This window comes from Mirounga leonina, unplaced genomic scaffold (assembly GCF_011800145.1).
Source record: "Mirounga leonina isolate KUSES-001 unplaced genomic scaffold, KU_Mleo_1.0 Mir_91, whole genome shotgun sequence".
NCBI lineage: Eukaryota > Metazoa > Chordata > Mammalia > Carnivora > Phocidae > Mirounga > Mirounga leonina.
The window spans coordinates 38,652,010-38,672,656 of NW_023270839.1; the positions used below are offsets into that span (position 1 = coordinate 38,652,010).

Below are 20,647 nucleotides of genomic sequence, written 5' to 3' on the forward strand. Positions count from 1 at the left end.
AAATTCAAATATCTGTGAAACACTTGTGAAACACTTGAGCATTGTAAACTGTAATTACACTAAGACTCAAAGAACCCACAGAATCTAGTAATGGATTAGAAAAGTTATATTAACCCCAAAAATGGTTAATGTAGTTTATCAAAAACTAGTAATAAGATTGATTTGATTAACTAAAAATCATGAAAGTAGGCACTTAATGACTTCAGTGGCATCTTACTAAGTTTACCTTCATATTGTGTTTTGATGGGTGTTGGAGGCAGAGGGAGGGGTATTAAAAAATTGGGAAGCTGAGGCATGTAAAATTTAAAATAATTTATGGAATGCATGTAATTTCCTGGACATTGATGTAACAGCTGCTGTTGTTAATCATCCCATCTGCTCTCTTTTAGGGCCCAAGAGGCTTTGTTAATACAGTAATAAAAGTATTTATAATCAAAGGGGCGCCCATGATATGCATTTCAGAATCTACAAACCAGTTACATGAAAGGGATAGACTGGAGTTAAAAGGATTATTAAAACAAATCTGAATATTAAAAGGATTATTAAAACAAATCTGAAAGCATTGCCTTAAGATTGAAAACCAGCTGGGAAATATCTTAAGATATTTTTAGAATATATATAAATTATACATATAGATATATATAAATATATAAATTATGTTAAAAATTTTAGACTAAATGGCATACATATTTTTGTGCCTCATTTAACTTAAGTGGTCTTACTTGCATACTTACACTGAATGATAGAGTTGAAGCAAGTTCTTTATTTGCCCTCCCAGGAATTCTTATATGCCCATCTCTTTTTAGCAGTATGCCTAGATATGCCCTCTAAATGAAAGAGAACTGCAGAGGCCTTTCTCATGCTAAGAGGAAGGAGGAAAAGTGATAACCTCACTTCAGATTTTGGCCAAATCTGGTAACTACTTCTTCCGATGATCTATCAGACCAATTAGAATTTTTTCCCACTACTCTTCATCTTTAATTGAAACCATAGTAATTACAGAAATGGCTAGAAAAAATAAAATAGGGGGGCGCCTGGGTGGCTCAGTTGGTTAAGTGTCCAACTCTTGATCTCAGGATTGTGAGTTCAAGCCCCTCATTGGGCTCCACGCCCAGCGTGAAGACCACTTAAATTTAAAAAATTAAATAGAAGTAAAAAATAGAATAAAGAGGGCTCCTGGGTGGCTCAGTTGGTTAAGCGACTGCCTTCGGCTCAGGTCATGATCCTGGAGTCCCGGGATCAAGTCCCACATCGGGCTCCCTGCTCGGCAGGGAGTCTGCTTCTCCCTCTGACCCTCCTCCCTCTCATGCTCTCTGTCTCTCATTCTCTCTCTCGCAAATAAAATCTTAAAAAAACAACAAAAAACAAAACAAACAATAAAGAAGAAACAGCAGGGAACTTGAAAAGTCATATGTTGGGTGCCTGGGTGGCTCAGTGGGTTAAGTGGCTGCCTTCGGCTCAAGTCATGATCCCAGGGTCCTGAGATCATGCCCCACATCGGGCTCCCTGCTCCGCGGAGAGCCTACCTCTCCCTCTCCCTCTCCCTCTCCCTCTGCCTGCTGCTCTGCCTACTTGTGCTCTCTATCTCTCTGTCAAAGAAAGACAGAAAGAAAGAGAAGTCAGATGTTGAATAGTCATTGATTAATAAAGACTTATTTACATATTCTCACTGGTGTTTAAGACAAAAGAATAATATAACTTTTATTGGTATTCAGAAGTCATGGGTAGCAAGTGGCTTCTGATTGACAGTGTTTTATAAACTACGGGAATTATATAAATGTAAGTTGTGTATTAACATTTAGACAGGAAAGGACATGTTATTTTTAGAATCCAGCCTACATCTGTGATCAATATAACATGTATCCTGAGGGAGAATAAATCAGGTTTTCTTTATTGTGGTATAAAACAAAACAAAATTTACCATCGTAAACTTTCTTAATTTTACTGTTCAGTAATGTTAAGTATACTCACATTTTTATGCAACAGATGTCCAGAACTTTTTCGTCTTGGAATTCTGAAACTCAGTACCCATTAAATAACAGCTTCCCTTTTCCCCTCCCCCAAGCCCCTGGTAACCGCCATTCTACTTTCTGTTTCTGTGAATTTGACTAGTTTAGATGACCTCATGTAAGTGAGATCATGCAGAATTTGTCCTTTTGTATCTGGCTTATTTCACTTAGCAAAATGTCCTCAGAGTTCACCCGTATTCTAGTATTCATCAGAATTTCCTTCCTTTTTAAAGCTGCATAATATTCCATTGTGTGTATATACCACATTTTGTTTACTCATTCCTCAGTGGACATTTGGGTTGCTTCTACCTCTTGGCTCTTGTGAATAGTGCTGCCATGAACTCGGGTGTGTAAATATTTTTTCAAAACTCTTCTTTCAGTTCTTTTAGTTACATACCCAGAGGTGGGATTGCTGGATCATATCAGAGTTCTGTTTTTAATTTTTTGAGGAATTTCCCTATTTTTCATTTGCACTGTGTTACAATCCCAAGACCAGTTTATTTCCTTTTGTGTGCTTGTAGGATAACTTATTTAGATCTGGACAGAATTTGGTAATTTTATTAAAAGCCCTAAAGAGATTAATAGTTTAGCTGGCTAATATTTTAATTCTGTTGTGCAAAATGCATGGTGGCTGTTCCCAAGGATATAACATGTCCTCAGTAAGTTTTTTGATAATATACCTTCTCTATTTTTTTTTAATTATTCATTTGACAGAGAGCACGAGTGGTGGGGGGAGGGACAGAGGGAGAAGCAGACTCCCCGCTGTGCAGGGAGCCTGATGCAGGCACATTAGGTGGTCAGATCTGGTCTTAAAAGATTAGTAGTTGGGCACCTGGGTGGCTCAGTCGGTTAAGTGTCTGCCTTTGGCTCAGGTCATGATCTCAGGGTCCTGGAATCAAGCCCTGCATTGAGTGGGGCTCCTTGCTTAGTGGCGAGTCTGCTGCTCCTTTCTCCTTCTTCCCCTGCCCCTTCCTACCCACCCACCCCCACCATGCTCTTGCATGCAGGCACGCTCAGGCTGTCTCCCTCTCTAATAAATAAAATCTCAAAAAAGATAGTAGTTGAAATTCCTCATTTTTCACACAGGTCTGATACATATGTTCTTGAAAAAGTCAGCAACTGCTGTTATATCCAAAGATTCATTTTAATGCTCAGCTCAAATTGTAAACCAGTTTCACTTCTAGTAAGTTTAGGTTTTCTTTTCTTGAAGTACATAGAATCATTAATTTCTTGATCATAGAATTGTACTAGCAGTTAATCTAGCTTTCAGGGTTATGCAGGAAAAGCTAACAGAATTAGTCACAAAGCACTTTTGGAGGTAGAGGGATGAGAAAAGACTTAAAGATGACTAATAACTCAAAAATTTATTTAAAATTAGAGTTTGGGGGGCACCTGGGTGGCTCAGATGGTTAAGGGTCTGCCTTCGGCTCAGGTCATGATCCCAGGGTCCTGGGATCAAGTCCCGCATCGGGCTCCCTGCTCCTTGGGAGCCTGCTTCTCCCTCTGCTTCTCTCTCTCTCTCTCTCTGTCTCTCATGAATAAATAAATAAAATCTTTAAAAAAAAATAAAAATAAAAATAAAATTAGAGTTTGGGGCTTATAGGAGAAGCAATAAAGTCAGATTTCTGGTTTCTGTAGGGAGTTGCTGCTCTTTGCTTTTTCAGGTGTTAGGGTAGTTCTGATGACTTAGCCATTTGTGATTTGTTTGGTTGGGAGGAGAGAGAGGAAAAAGAACACTCCAATTTTTCTTGGTCCTCAAAGCTTCTCAGCCCTCTTGAGTAACTGTTGGCATAAATAAATCAGGAGTAGTTCATAGTTAGTAGAGCAAGTAACCATAAGTATCTCATCTCCAGGAAAAGCCTGTTGCTCAACTTTTTCTGGCTTATTCTCTTGCTTAGTCAAGTGGACAGCTGGGGCTTCATTCTGCTTTCAGAGCAGATTTGAACTGGGTTTGCTTTTTCAAAATGGAAGTTAATGCACTCATTAGAACTCTGATCCTTCTGCAGTTTTCTGGGCCCTTCTAAGTTATATTAGTTTGAAACCCAAAAAGTTTAGTAGGGAAATTACATCATAGAATTCAGTAGATTGTAGGTAAATTTTGGTAGACCATGGTATGACCTTTCACTTTGAAGTCTCTAATTTCCCCCACCCTTCCAGCTTCCCCTTTTCTATTTTCATTAGTCTTAGAGGGACTAGCCTAGAGGTTCTTGACCTTTTTGTGTCACGGACCCATTAGCAGTCCAGTGAAGCCTATGGATCCATTCTCAGAATGTTTTTACGTGTATAAAATACATAAGATTACAAGGAAACCAATTACACAGAAATGCAGTTAGCAAAACATTAAAACAATTTTTATGTTTGTAATATGTGCTTTTTAATGCTTTACCTGGTAAGATCTGGGATAGTTATAACTACCATAATTTTTTTAAAAAATAGAGATGACTATAAATGATATTTTGAGAACTGTAACAATTGTTATGTCAAATAAAAATATCTGATTTCTGTTATAGTGTCAAATACTGCTATTACTGTTGTGGTTTGTTGGCTATCTTTGTAATTGAAAAAAATGCTGAATTTCAGTTAGAAATTAGTGAAAATGAAATTGTAACTTTATTGCCATCTAAGTTCCTAGACACCTGAATTCCATGTCTCATGGACCCCAGGATAGTAACACCTACTTGAACTCCTTTAGCTGTGAAGGGGGGTAAAATTGTGAAGTCCTTTGGGTTAACCGAATATTTAACCAGTTCGTAGAGTAAGATGCACCCTATTCCCAAATCTAATGGACACTAAATTCCATTCTGCCAAGCGCAGAAGCTTTTAGTGCATCTGTTGCATTTTTGAAACTGGCGGTGGCATGGGAAAGGAGTCACTGCCTGTGGTAAGTAAAATAATTGCCCCCTCCCTAAGATATCCACCTCCTAATCCCAGAAGCTGTGAATGTATTAGGTTACAAAGCAAAGGAGGATTAAGGTTGAAGATGGAATTAAGGTTCCTAATCAGTTGACCTTAAGGTAGAGAAATTAGCCTGGGTTATCTGAGTGAGCCCAGTGTAATCACAAGGATCCTTTAAAAACGGAAGAGTGTCAGAGAGTGACTGTGGAAATGAGTACCCACAGAAGAAAGGCACAGAGAGATGCGACATTGTTGGTTTTGAAAATGGAGGAAGTAGGCCATGAGCCAAGAAATGTGGATCACTTTTAAAAGCTAGAAGATCAAAGCAACAGATTCTCCCATAGAACCTCCACAAAGGAACATAGCCATGGTGACACATTGATTTTAGCCCAGTGAGACCTGTATTAACTTCTACAGAATTTTTAGATAATACATTTGCATTGTTTAAGCTGTTAAATTTGTGATCATTTTGTGTTGTGGTAGCGATAGAAAGTGAATACACGGGCGCCTGGGTGGCTCAGTTGGTTGAGCGACTGCCTTCGGCTCAGGTCATGATCCTGGAGTCCCAGGATCGAGTCCCGCATTGGGCTCCTTGCTCGGCAGGGAGTCTGCTTCTCCCTCTGACCCTCCCCCCTCTCATGCTCTCTCTCTATCTCATTCTCTCTCAAATAAATAAATAAAATCTTTAAAAAAAAAAAAAAAGAAAGAAAGTGAATACACCACCCCACTTAGCTTATTTTTCCGTAGAAGTAAACGTGGCAAATAGAACAGTATTTCATGTCAAGGTCTTCCAGGGTGATTTTTAAAGACTTTGTGACTGCCCTGTTATCTAGGTAAACTTCTGGGCATGACTTTTTCCTAATTGTCCTTGCCTTATTACATTAGTATGATAACAATTCTGTAGCTCTGTCTTGCCTTACTAAATTATATTAATTTTTCGCCAGAAGGTGAGTACCCTAGTTCTCCAGAAGCACAGTGTTACCTTAGCTTTTAATTTGGATTCACTGTCTAAATGCAGTTGAGAATTTTAACAGTACTACCCTTTTGAGGTCCCTTGAATAATGCAAGCATTCTGCATAGAGCAAAGAGCAGTTGAGCAACATAAGGAAGAGAATCACAACTCAATAACTAAAGGGAAGTTACGCAGAATCACAGTGTACTTTTCAGGACTAAATGGGTATGTTCAGCTATGAGGGATAGCAAACCCAAGTCTGTCCTTCCCTGAGCTAAGAACATTGCGTTAGTGGCCTGGCCTCATGGTTTGGGGCTCGTAATTGGTGGAGAATACCTGTTTGCTCTTAACACAAGTGCTCTCTTGCTGTAGCTCGCTCTAGTGCCTCTCTGAGAGTTAGATTAGGCAGTCTGTGTGCCTTGTAATTATAAACAGAAATACTTGAACTTTTAAACAGGCTTATCAGTGGAACCACCTGCTAGAATTAACAGCCAAAAGGAGTCAGCAAGGGTTGGATATCCTAGCCTAGGACTCTGTCACTAAAGAAAGTATGCCTCCGTTATTTCAGAAAAGGGGGCAGGAGAAGGTGGCGGGATAGGGGGAAGTAGGCAGGGCTATAATTTGCTTTACTAACTATATCACAAACTTACTGTTTTCATCATAGAAAATAGTTTTATCTGTTGCCTAGAAATTTAGCTCCCTTTAAATAGATGGATAGTTTTGTGATGTACTGGCGATTCAGAGATTTTTTTAAATATGAATTATAAGCTAAGGTTGTTTTTAGTATTGATTCTGCAGCTCAGTATAATCAGTGTGCCTCTTCCTTTCCCCCAGAATGAGTCCTCCCTGAAATTTAACTGTTGACTTAAAATTAGCTTTTTATTTTTTACTTTTTTAAGTAGGCGCCACACCTAGCATGGCGACAACCCTGAGATCAAGACCTGAAGTGAGATCAAGAGTCAGACGCTTAACCAACTGAGCTGCCCAGGTGCCCCCAAAGTAGCTTTTTAATATAAATTAATAATACTGATTAATTTTTTTAATCTTGGGCAAAACATACAAAATGTGTTATAAAGCCCAGATAAGTATTTATTTTGATGATAAGCTATTGTTATAGACTCTAGTCTCATGGAAGACTTGTTTTCTATTAACAGTTTTGTGTGAATATAGGATACTTTGTCCATTTCTTATATGTAAAAATAGTTATCAGGGGTGCCTAGGTGGCTCAGTCGGTTGGGCATCTGCCTTCGGCTCAGGTCATGGTCTCAGGGTCCTGGGATCAAGCCCTGTGTCAGGCTCCCTGCTCAGCGGCGAGTCTGCTTCTCCCTCTCCCTCTGTGATCTCTCTCGCTCTCGCTCTCGAATAAATAAAAATCTTTAAAAAAAAAATAGTTCTCAGCTTTTACCGAATCTGATTTTAAGTAAAACTTGAGAATGTTATGCCTCAAAGACCAATTGTGTGATGGGTACTTCCCAGCCTAAAGATATAAGCTTAGCTTGTCCAATGCTAATCCAAATTATTCATCTGAAAATAAATTTGGTAAGGCCCCAAATAAAACAGATGTGAAAAGAGATAAAGTTGGGGAGGGGTACTGTACAATATGCCTGAGAGAGCATTATGTAAGAAACTTAGATAAACTTAGGTATACTTATGCAAGGAAAGTGTACATCTAAGTGCTGACTTAGCTTAGAAAAATGAGCAAAGGACATCAAGACAAGTCACAGGGGTTCAAATGGCCAGTAAACATGTGGAAACAAGACTTTTTACCAGTCAACCTGGCAAAGATTTTTTAAAAGAAAGAATTTGGGGTACCTGCCTGGCTCAGTCAAGCACGTGACTCTTGATCACAGGGTTGTAAATTCAAGCCCCATGTTGGGTGTAGAGATTACTTAAAAATCTTGAAGAAGAAAAGAGAATGCTTAATGTTACTGTGGGTGCAGCACTCTTACATATTGGGGGTGGAGGGTGTAAATTGGTGGTCTTTCTGGAAGTTAGCTTAGCGGAGGCTTTAAAATTTTATGTCCAATAATTCTACTTAAGAATCTATCCCAAGGAAATACTCAGATGTGGACTTATATATAGGGATGAACATCATAGCATCATTTGTGATGATAAAAACCTGGAAACTGTAAATATCCATCTTTAGGGAGATGACTGTGTTGTGGTGTACCCATACAATAGTTAAATCACCAGAAGTGCGATTTTTGTCCAACTCTTTTTTTTAAGATTTATTTATTTATTTATTTGAAAGAGAGAGAATGAGAGAGAGAGAGAGCACATGAGAGGGGAGAGGGTCACAGGGAGAAGCAGACTCCCCGCTGAGCAGGGAGCCCGATGCGGGGCTCGATCCCGGGACTCCAGGATCATGACCTGAGCCAAAGGCAGTTGCTTAACCAACTGAGCCACCCAGGCGCCCCTGTCCAACTCTTGATGACATGAAAAAAAGGCTTAGATGGTGGGGGTGGTGGGGAACAGAATACAACGCTTTATACACATAGAAGATTAATTTTGTAAAAGAACTACAGAGGAAAGAACAGAGGAAGAATAAATACAGTAATCAGTCTAACTATCTTCAGCTTTCTATGAACTCAGCCATGAATACTTTGATCTGGGGGTTGGAATCCCAGAGTACATCTGAGGAGCAGTCTTCTGTTCTCACATGTAGTTGTTACCTAGCATACTAGGTATGGGAGCACACATCTTTGTTTTCATCACAGTTCTAGTCAAGCAACTTTTGCTTTTGTTTAGGATTATTTATTTATTTGAGAGAGAGAGTTCACGCACACAGAGGGAGAGGGAGAAGCAGACTCCCCACTGAGCAGGGAGCCCGATGCGGGGCTCAATCCTAGGACCCTGGGATCACGATCTGAACCGAAGGCAGACACTTAACCGACTGAACCACCCAGGCGCCCCTTCATCAAGCAACTTACAGTTTGGGCTTGAAGGGGATCTGGTAGAAGAAGAGATAGGTAGCCATGCTCTAGTAGTCTTTGGAGTATCCCATCCATCTGGGTCTGTCTCTTCTGATTATTATAAGGAAAGGCAGGCTGCTGTTATCTTAGTCTTCAAACTTCCAAGTTTAGATGATGAAACAGAAATGGATAGTTGGCTTTATTCATCTCCATATCACAAGAATGGGTCCTTCTAGGTATTTTTTTTTTTAAATGGCTAAATTCTAACCTGTGCCGTTCCTGTTGCTTTAGTCTCCCTGGTGAGCTACTAGTAAATTACAGTTGATTATATATATATATATATATAATGATATATATATATCATTAATGTGTTTTGGGTTTTAATCTCTCCTGGATCTCCATTTGGAGATAACTGGTATCAGTGAGAATTGAATTAAATCATATAGCTTTTTGTGAGATCCCCATACTGTCCAAGAGCACAAGAGAATGTATAGAAAAGAAATATGTGTGTGTAGGAAGGTAGTTGGCAATATATGAGGCAAAAGGGAGATGTGGGTTTTGGTTTTGCCCTGTTATTTGTTGTCTTTATCTCTGTAGTAATTTTGTTGTTGTTGAAGATTGTGGAAGCACCTAGAAAACAGGATCACTGTCTCTGAGTTGGTATAACATTTAAGCATATATATTTAAGTATGAAAATATTTAAGTATTCATTAAGCTTTATTAGCATAGAAAAGTTCCAGTAGGGGCATTGTTTGTTAATATAAATTCTACATATTGGTAGCAGTTTCTTTCCCTAAGGGTGGCCCCAGTATTGGGATGGAACTGTTTGCATGGCAAATTCAGAATACCCAATAGATCTGTCATTTTACTTTGTTCTTTTGGGTCAGAAAAGACCTGTTTCTGAGAACAAACTCCCTCAAATTTGTTAAGGAAATGTTTCATAAAAGATTCCTTAAGTCAGGTCATTTAACTGATTTGGCCTTGGGGTTTGACTTCAAAACCCTGCAATACCACACCATGGCTTTTGAAGCCAGATTCCCAGCATTTTGTTCATGTTCTACACAATTCAGCTTTGTTCACTCTGGTACCGGTCTGGGGCCCCACCCGATACTTGTTTGCGGGTGATCACTGAGCTTTTGATAAAGGCCATAATTGACTGTATTTTTACCATGTGCCCACTAGGCTAAGCATGACTGGTTTTTATTCTGCTAGTCTGGCATGGGTGCGGTTGAAAATTGTGTCTGTGTAAGTTAGGAATAAAAAGATAACTTATATTTATGAACAGCATTAGATGTAAAGTGTTATACCTTCCTTTGCCTGTCAGGGGGCCAGTACTATCTACACAACTGCTTTTCTGTGAACAGTTTAGCCAAGGCCACACAGTAAGCCAGGATCAGAGCTTGAATTCTGCACTCCAGTGTGGTGTCCTGGTCATTAGAATGTGCCCCATCAGCATTTGAAAGAATAAAGGTCATCAAGTAAGAAGGAGAAATGCATTTGGACAGGTTCTTTTGAAAATTATCTGTGTGTACACATACCCATGTCAGTATCATGTGCTTTGGGGTAGGGCATTTCAGCAAGGTTATGGTGTTAGAAATTAACTCTGAAATGTATGAGTTTATTTTAGTTCTGTGATTACTTGGGCAGCACTTACATCACTAATGATGATTTGCTGCTTATTGAACTGGCTGAATCATGAGCCTGTCTTCTCTAAACACCTGTGGGTGCAACTGAGGGATGCATTGGAAGTCACTTTCTAGGGGCACCTGGATGGCTCAGTCGTTGGGCATCTGCCTTCGGCTCAGGTCATGATCCCAGGGTCCTGGGATCGAGCCCCGCATTGGGCTCCCTGCTCAGCGGGGAGCCTGCTTCTCCCTCTCCCACTCCCCCTGCTTGTGTTCCCTCTCTCGCTGTCTGTCAAATAAATAAAAATAAAATCTTAAAAAAAAAAAGAGGGCACCTGGGTGGCTCAGTCGGGTAAGCGTCTGCCTTCAGCTCAGGTCATGATCCCAGGGTCCTGGGATCGAGCCCCGCATCGGGCTCCCTGCTCAGTGGGAAGCCTGCTTCTCCCTCTCCCACTCCCCCTGCTTGTGTTCCCTCTCTCGCTGTGTCTCTCTGTCAAATAAATAAAATATTAAAAAAAAGAAGAAGAAGAAGTCACTTTCTAGGTTTGTTTTTAACAGTACTGTCTTATTCAGAGTATCTCTTCATTTTCAGAGTAAGCCCCAGTCTCCAGAGGGAATTGCTTCCCTCCTCACCAACAATGGCTCCAAAGAAAATGGCATCCATGAGGAACAAGACCAAGAGCCCCAGGATCTCTTTGCAGGCAAGTATGGACTCAAAACCTGTACTAGGAGTCTTCTGAGTCGCTGAATTAAACAAGCAAAATCTATACTGGAAACATAACTCTGTAAGGATACCATTGTGGAGGATTACAAATCAAGTAGAATGTAGCCCTTGCCATCAAGATTCTGCCAGGGTTAGGGAGTAAGACCTAAACATACAGATAGAATTAGACAGGCTACTAAATAATGTAAATGTGGCAAAAAAAAAATGCTAGAAATAGTCTCAGATCTTCGTTTGAGATCAGACTAAAGTAGTGTCTTTAGATTTATGACCAAGACTCATAGTAAGAATTACATTTTGTCACAATCCAAAATATATGCATACTTATATAAAACTGAAACAAAAATGTTAAGTGACTTGCCCTTACTACTTTCAATACAATCTGAAATATCCTATTGTTTCTCCGTTTTTTTAATGCTATTTACAACCAGTTGAATTGATTTCACAGTTTACCAATGAGCCACGTCCTGCAGTTTGATTAAGACTAGGACAGAGTGGGGTTTCTTAACCTTGGCACTATTAACATTTTGGGCCCAATAATTTTTTTGTTGAGAGGGCTTCCCTATTCTCAACAGGGAGTGATTTTGCCCCCCAGAAGACACTTGGCAACAGTGAGAGACATTTTTGGTTGTCACACCTGATTGTGCTATTGGTATCTGGTGGATAAAGGCTATAAATGCTGCTAACCACCCTACAATACACAAGACAGCCTCTCACAAAAAAGAATTATCCAGCTCAAAATGTTAGTGCCCATATTGAGAAACTGTTCTAGAGTGCCCTTGGAAGGCTTCCTGGGGAGAAGAAGGGTTTATGTAGAAGAAAAGGAGAAAAGGTACAGATGGTTGGGCAGGGAATTCAAGGTACATTTGAGGGCCAGTCAGTAAACTTGGTGGGCCAGAGCAGGGAGTTCTCAGAGAAGCCATGGAAGATAAGACTTGAAATGTAGTTTAGGAAGATTTTAGACATCAATAATAATTACAGTTTGAATTTTCATCCTACTGTCAGCTAAGAGCCATTGGCAGTTTTGAATAAAGGAAGTGATAAGGGTAATGTTTTAAGAAGACTAATCTAATGGAATTATATAAAATGGATAGCAGTAGAGAAAAACTGGATACTTCAGAACACAATCACAAATTTGTTCAAGAATGAAATGGCAAAGACCAAAAATAAGAGGAAAGGTGAAAACTTTTCAAAAGAAAAATCAACGTGGCGCCTGGATGGCTCAATCCATTAAGTGGCTTTTTTTTTTGCCTTCAGCTCAGGTCATGACCCCAGGATCCTGGGATCAGGCTCCCTGCTCAGGGGGGAGCCTGCTTCTCCCTCTCACTCTGCCCCTTCCCAGCCCCCTACTTGTGCTCTCAAGCTCTCGTGCGCTCACTTCCTTGCTCTCAAATAAATAAATAAAATATTTTTTAAAAAATTACCTCCCTCTACCTGCTTGCCCACACGTGTGTGCACTCTTTCTCTCTCTCAAAATAATAAATAAATCTTAGAAATGCCTGTGATGAGACATTTAGTTTAGGACTTGAGTAGCTTCTCAGGTGTTTTAGATATCGATTGTGGAAATTTAAATGTTTGGGTTTTATTTTCCACATGATTAGTTCAGTGATGGAGCCCAAAGACTTCTCTATTACTCTTATCAAAAGTGTGAGGAAAAAAAGCCACTTTTTAATGTAGTTTTTGCATCTTTGTCACATGAATGTCAGGAGAAAATGCACAGTTCTTCAAAAGGCTTTTAGTAGCACTTAGTAAGTCAAAGGTTTTAAATAAGAAGTATCTCCTGTTTCATTTCCAAACCCATTTATTAACTTGATTATTTACTTAGGGCCTGCATGATCTGAATATCTTCAACATACTTCAGCTGGTTGCTTGCTCCAAAGAATCCTATCATCCTGAGATGTTTATTATGTGTACTAATTTTGTTTTGTACTCCCACACCACGGTCAGATTATCTTACCACCTCTCTTCTCTTCCTGATAGGGACCAGGTTCTAACAGTGTGGCAACCATGTTTGTAGACATGATTCACATTTAATGATTAGCACATTGATCTAGAACTTAGTCATGCCTTATAGACCCCCATCTCTGGTTTCATTTTAGCTCCAAATGAAATCTAGAAAAGAAAAATAGTCACGTCTAGGTAGCTCAGTTGGTTAAGCATCTGACTTTGGTTCAGGTCATGATCTCGTGGTCCTGGGATTGAGCACCATGTCAGGCTCCCCACTCAGCAGGGAGTCTGTTTGTCCTTCTCTGTCTTCCTCTGCCCCTGCCCCACCCCCTGCTCATGCTGTCCGTCTCTCTCAAATAAATAAATAAAGTCTTTAAAAAAAATAAAAAATAGCTTTCTCTGAACTCCCTAAGACTAAAATTGAATACCTACTGACCAGGCCAAACTCAAATAGATATTTATGTTTTTGTTTATTAAAGAAGAAAACAAAATCTTTGCTGTTTAAGTTTTGAACTTTTTTTTTTTTAAGATTTTTATTTATTTATTTGACAGAGAGAGACACAGCGAGAGGGAACACAAGCAGGGGGAGTGGGAGAGGGAGAAGCAGGCCTCCCGCAGAGCAGGGAGGCCAATGTGGGGCTCGATTCCAGGACCCTGGGATCATGACCTGAGCCAAAGGCAGACGCTTAATGACTGAGCCACCCAGGCGCCCCTATAATCTTTTTTGATACAAAGAAATTAACAATTTTTATAGTAACAAAAACATAAATATCTCAACTGAGATTTTCCCAGATAGACAAAGGTGGCTTTTAAGCATGATTTTCTTAAAACTATTTTTATTAGAAAGATTTTCAGATATTACAACATCTTTTTATCCCCTTTGGACAGCATGTATCAGATATAATCTTTGGGGCGCCTGGGTGGCTCAGATGGTTAAGCATCTGCCTTCGGCTCAGGTCATGATCCCAGGGTCCTGGAATCGAGTCCTGCATCGGGCTCCTTGCTCAGTGGGGAGCCTGCTTCTCCCGTTCCCTCTGCTCCTCCCTGTGCTTATGCTTTTCTCCCTCTCTCTGTGTCAAATAAATAAATAAAATCTTAAAAAAAAATCTTTGCAAGCTGATCTAAAACTATAATTGTAAACAGTTATTAAACCATGCTAAAACAACATTGCCATCCTCAGGCGTGGCTAATAGTGCCTTTTCCCAAGTGTTACTGTGTTTGTATGTTGGGTCTATTTTTTCTAGCTTACCAGTTTTCCTGACTTCCTTTGATGTCATTTTTTGCTATCAATATGCCTGCCTTTAGCTGAACTTATTCTTCTTTTCCAAACAATTGTAATAGGAATAAATAGTTTATATAAGATTTTAAAGGAATAGTCCCAAGAGTAAAATAAATTGGTACACTGACTTTGTAGTCTTTTTGCTTAATACCTGGTTCTTGCCTAAATTTTAGGTAGGAGAGGATAGCCAAGTAGTTGTATTTGGAAATGGGAGAGATTGTTCCGTCAAGAAGGCTTCCCGGGGTGCCTGGTTGGCTCAGTCGGATAAGCATCTGCCTTTAGCTCAGGTCATCATCCCGGAGTCCTGGGATCAAGCCCTGAGCAGGGAGCCCGCTTCTCCATCTGCCTGCTGCTCCCCCTGCTTGTGCTCTCTCTTGCTCTCTCTCTGTCAAATAATAAATAAAATCTTAAAAAAAAAAATGTATCCATGTAAAAATTTCTCTTACTCTGTTCACTTGGGTCAGATTTCTCAACACTTGCTCTCAGTTTGAAAACATGTTAAGTATTGAGAATGGTTGCTATTGTTTTTATCTCTTAAGCCTATAGAACTGAAACTTAGCCATCAAAGACCGATTATTGATCTTCATTATAGAATATCAACTTTTTTTTTAGATGCCACAGTGGAGCTCTCCCTGGACAGCACACAAAATAATCAGAAGAAGGTGCTGGCCAAAACGCTCATTTCTCTTCCTCCACAGGAAGCTATAAATTCTTCTAAGTCCCAGCCAAGCTATGAAGAGGTGAGAATTTGTGCCTTTCATCTTGTTTCTTTTGGATTTTTAGGACTTTGCTGCCAGTCTAAAGTTCAGTTGAGTATGAACCTTGAGAAAATATTTATGACTCTTGAAGAAGACCTTTATGGTTAATGAACAGCCAGAATCCAATACCTCTTTCTTGGGCAGAGCATCTGTCAGCCAAAGGATAGCACAGAGGCTTTCAATGAACACTAATGATACTTAGTGTCTGCAGCTCCCATATTCAAGAGTATAGTCTTTCCTCATTCCCTCCTTACACCAACAGAGGCAAGTCTTGCAAAATCTAGTAATTATGCATTATGATCAAAATAAGGTTTTAAGCAAATAGATGTAACAAAGACCTTTGAGCAGGCTTAAAATTGTGAAAGTTGATTCGTTGGGATTGTTGGGAAGGGACAGAGCTGAACACTGATGTATAGAAGGATATAGCTTGACGTTGTTATATTGATACAAAGTAAGTGCAGGGTAAAATTAATAGCCTTTTTTGTGTATTAACTCTCATGGTTTTTCTTCTCTTTAAAAGCTAGAGGAAGAAGAACAGGAAGACCAGTTTGATTTGACAGTCGGTATAACTGATCCTGAAAAGATAGGTGAGTGTACTTGGGAGTCCTTCTAATGTTAGGATATGGCCAAGGAAAGCATAGCTAGCTAATTTCTACACAGTTATCTTCAGAGCTGAATTAGCCAACATGAAGTGCTTCGTCATTATCTTTCCTGTAAGATTATACCCCTTGCTATGCTTCTAAGGCCAGAAATAGCAGTTACCTAGTACTTTATTAGGCTTTTCTTTGCTTTTGGGAAAAAAAAAACCAGAGACATTAAATACTATTAGAATCCTTTTTAAAAGATTTTATTTTATTTTTATTTATTATTATTATTATTTTATTTATTTTTTTTAGAGCAAACACGAGCTGGGAGGTGGGGGGCAGAGGGAAAAGGAGAGAGTATCTTAAGCAGACTCCACGCCCAGTGCAGAGCCCGACATGGGGCTCAATCTCACCACCCTGAGAGCATGACCTGAGCCGAAGTCAAGAGTCCGTCTCTTAACCAACTGAGCCACCCAGGGGCCCCAAAGATTTTATTTTGAAGTAATCTCTATACCCAATGTGGGGCTTGAACCTACAACTCTGAGATGAAGAGTTACATATTCCACTGACTGAACCAGCCAGGCGCCCCAGAATCCTTTTTTAAAAATCCAAACATTGCTTTCTCCCATAGAGTTGATAAGATCATTTTACTCTTTTTTTTGAAATCATAAATTCCATTTAAACATCCTAAAACACATGTTCTAAAATTTGAGAGTACTGAATTTGTTTTTCCCCCAATAACTTTGGAATTCTTGTTATGTATCATTTATCACTTGATAGCCTAAAGAAGTATGTAAGTCTGCATCTCTCTTTGATAGGTAAAGACTAAAGGACCCAGGTTGAATTTTGGTCATATTTGGGGGAAGTTAGATTTTCAGAAAGCACAGTGCTTAACTTTGGCCAGAACTTGGATTTTCTGGATAGCCTTCCCATGTTCTAAGCTTGTAAAAGCTATTAGTGAGCAGAGAGTAACAGGCCTCGACTTTCCTTGTTCTATATATAGTCCCTGAAGAGGCTTTACAGAGCTTTTCCTCCTAAACAGGGATGGTGTTTATATGGTTAAGAAGAAAATGTAATTTCCAATCCTTTTTCTGTTCTGAACTAGGAAGAGGAATTTATAAAGTGTAACTAGACTTTGTGCCAAAATGGTTTATCATTGAACTGTTGAGGTTGACTTTTCCTAGACTGTTGCACTGGTAGGATGTTTATGAGCATCTTTTTTTTTTTTTTTTTTTAAATATTATTTGAGAGAGAGAGGCAGCATGAGAGAGAGCACAAGAAGGGGGGGGAGAGGCAAAGGGAGAGGAAGAAGCAGACTCCTCGCTGAGCAGGGAGCTGATGCGGGACTCGATCCCAGGAGCCCTGGGACCATGACCCGAGCTGAAGGCAGACACTTAACACACTGAGCCACCCAGGTGCCCTGTTTATGAGCATCTTACACAGTTTCTTCATCCAATAGTAGAGGAAACAGAGGACCAATAGGTAAAATGCAGCTTTCCTGTCGGGTCACAGTATGGCCCATGGTAGAGCCTGGACCAGTACTTTGAATTACATGTGCAGAATTATTTTTTGCCTCTCTAATATTTTAAATATTCTATAAGCACATTGATTTTTAAACTAGTTATTACCTACTTTAAATCCTTGGTAGAATAAGAAAAATTATAAGTAAATAATAGTAATTGTTTTAGTATTTAAAAATCATGATGTTTAAAAAAAAATTAAAGTCATAATGCTTAATAAACCAGGGGAGGGAGGGAATATATTAGTGTCCTAGGGCTTCTGTAGTAAAATACTACAAACAGGATGGGTTAAAACAACAGGAATATATTTGCTCAGAATTCTGAAGGCCAGAAGTCTGAAATCATGGTGTCAGCAAGGCCGTTCTCCCTCTGAAGGCACTAGGGAAGATTGTTCTTTGCCTCTCCCCTAGCTTCTGGGAGCCTCAGGCATTCCTTGGCCTATAGATGTATCATTCCAATCTGTGCCTTCATTGTCACATGGCATTCTCTCTGGGTGTCTTCACATTGTCTTCCCTCTATATGTGTCTATCTCTGTCCACATTTCTCTTTATAGGGATACCAGTCACATTGAATTAGGGGCCACTCCCTCCAACCTCATTTTCACTTTACTTCTATAAAGACCCTGTTTCCAAGTAAGGCCACATTCTGAGATACTGGGACGTTAGGACTTTCAACATATCTTTTTAGGGGGACAGAATTCAACCCATAACAGTAATTTAAATATCCCATGGATCAGATTTATTTAACTACAAATCACTGAGGTGATTAGCTTTCATTCCCTGGCACCATAGTCTAGATTCTTAGTCATGTTGATGCCAGGAAACCAGCTCCTTAAAGCATATTCATATTCAAGACCTGATCTTGGGGCACCTGGCTGGTTTAGTTGGTGGTGCCTGCAACTCTTAATCTCAGGGTCGTGAGTTTGAGCCCCACGTTGGGTATGGAGATTACTTAAAAAAAAACCAAAAAACCAAACAAAAAACCCCCTGATCTTTGTAACAACACCTTCTGTTTGTGTGGGCTGTTTATTCATCATGTGCTTCTCATTCCTACACACAATCTAAATAAGAATCCAGGGCACCTGGCTGACTCAGTTGGTAGAGCATACAACTCTTGATCTTGGGGTCATGAGTTAGAACCCCACATTGGGTATAGAGATTACTTAAAAATAAAACCTTAAAAACATTAATTAATTAATTGGGGTGCCTGGGTGGTACAGTTGGTTAAGTGGCCAACTCCTGGTTTCAGCTCAGGTGGTGATCTCAGGGTTGTGCGATCGAGCCCGGCTTCCATCGGCATGGAGTCTGCTTCATTCTCTCTCCCTCTGCCCCTCCCACTCAGGCGCACGTGTTCTCTCTCTCTCTAAAATAAGTAAAGAAATCTTTTTAAAAAATTAATTAGAATCTAATTAATTAATTAGAATCCCACTTCTACCAGGATGTGCTTTTTAGAGCTTTGGTAATGTGTATATGCCATCTTCAACTTTCTGAAATTATTTAGGAAATTAACATAGATTTAATACTGCTATATTACTAGCCCATTTCCATATTTTATGAACTCTGTATGTACATGCAGGTATGTTTTTTCTCACTGCCTCAGTAAAAGCAGCTGATACGCTGGCAAACTGTCTGAAGATCGTGCTATGCTCTTACGTTTTATGTATGTTTGCACTTAGGCTTTCCTTAATTGTAGGCACTAAATTATGGGATTGACCTTTTGGAAATTTGACTATGACCTGTGAATGAAATTTTGAATACTTCTTCTATAAAGTAAATTTAGATTTTTTTTTTTTTTCCTTTTACAGTGGTAAACATTCTTAGTAGTGTTAGGCAATGTCGCATAAGTGGTTTAGAAGAGAACTAACAGTGGTAATTGATATACAGTAATTTCTAAGTTTAGCTTATGATTTCTGTTTCATATACACCCTTTTGGTAGGATCAGAGAGGTAGAGAAGACAAGCCCTTTATTATAATCTCCAACTTGTCTGTGTACTTTATAAAAGCAGGCATTCCTAGCCATGTCATTGAAACCAAGTTGCAGTATGGGACCCTGCTGGTCTTGTACTCTACCTTCTTCCCCTGGGCCCTCTCCCAGGACCAGTTCAGAAACTTAAGCAGCTAGTAATTATTGACCTAGGTTTTCCTGTTTGGTGTGGTTCTGGAAGGAATCGAGGGGTTGGGAAGAAGGGGACAAAACCAACCCAAAACACCAGATTCTAGCACTGGAGCTTTGTCTGAGTCCATTGTATGTCTTTTCCCTGCTCAGGGAGTCAATGGTGCCTTTATGTCCCTAAGTGGTCTAGGTCAGGACACTACCGCAGAGAAAAACAATTGCTTGAATCCCAAATTATTTAACAGTCAAAGGCTTTTTCAGAAAAATAATTTCTCCAGGAAAGAGATTTGTGTGACATCAGGCAGCCAGAGCGTCTTCCTGCCAGGCCCTTTGCTCTGGGTGAACATGCTAGATGAGAGAGGTCACTGTCCCCCAGCACCAATGGAGGGGTCCGTGACAGTATTTCTGAAAGAGCAAACCGAGCCCAGAGCTAGCTTAGGGTAGAACTGCTTGTTTCCTTTTACATCAGTTGCTTCCTTCTCCTCCTCCTGCTTTATACAGCAAGAGAATTGTTTGGTTTTAGACAGATGTGTATAACCAGCCCAAATATTGGCATGGTAACAACCGATGGATTGTCAGTATCCAGTGCTGCTTTGTGGAGGGTATAAATGGAGCCTGGCCTTGGAAAAGGGGGCTGACTCTCTTGTCTGTCTCAACCTGGGGCCCTGCCAGCATCTGTGGGGACATGATATGTGACACAGAGACCCTAAGGCAAAGTAGGAGATTGTAGGACAGTATATAAAGCTTGGAGATGAAACAAATATCCCTTCTTATCCAGGGCTCCTGTGGCTTACGATTCCTGGTTAAATGTGAGCAAGATCAGCATTGCTTTGGTTTGCAGAATAATCCTCTTGTGCTTTCTTGTTCTCCCACAGGGGATGGTATGAATGCCTATGTAGCCTACAAAGTTACAACACAGGTGAGTCCAAGTGACCTACTGGTGACCAGCTTAATAGACTTGGGTGTTTATACCAAGAAGGTCATCATTCAGATTATTTCTGGGTATTTCTTTAGTTTCTTTGCCAACATCCTCCTTCAAGTTTACTCAAGATGGAGCAAGCCTGCATTCCTTTGGTAATCTCATCTGAGCCTTTCCACTTTTCTTCCAGAGAGCTAACACTTCAGTGTGAAACTTTGTAAGTTTTATTAAAGACATGTGGTATATCTGCTGTATTCCCATCCCTCTTAGGACCTTTGTGGCTTAGAACTAGTTTGGTGGATTGTCCCAAACTATATCACCTGTTTAAAAATCCTCAGTTCTTACGAGGTTTCCTGTGTGGAGCTTCTTTTAATACTTTCCCTACCCTTTTACCCCTCAGGTCTGGTCTTCCTT

General features: G+C 39.8%; 1 protein-coding gene across 1 annotated transcript in view; it reads left to right on the forward strand.

The window, feature by feature from the left end:
- Positions 1–20,647, forward strand: part of SNX1 (sorting nexin 1) — a 34,434-nt gene that overhangs the window by 2,248 nt on the left and 11,539 nt on the right. Inside the window, exons 2-5 of the mRNA XM_034994806.1 lie at positions 10,986–11,094; positions 14,953–15,080; positions 15,619–15,685; positions 20,190–20,233. Of these exons, the coding sequence (XP_034850697.1) occupies positions 10,986–11,094; positions 14,953–15,080; positions 15,619–15,685; positions 20,190–20,233 (348 nt within the window). The remainder of the gene's footprint in view (positions 1–10,985; positions 11,095–14,952; positions 15,081–15,618; positions 15,686–20,189; positions 20,234–20,647) is intronic.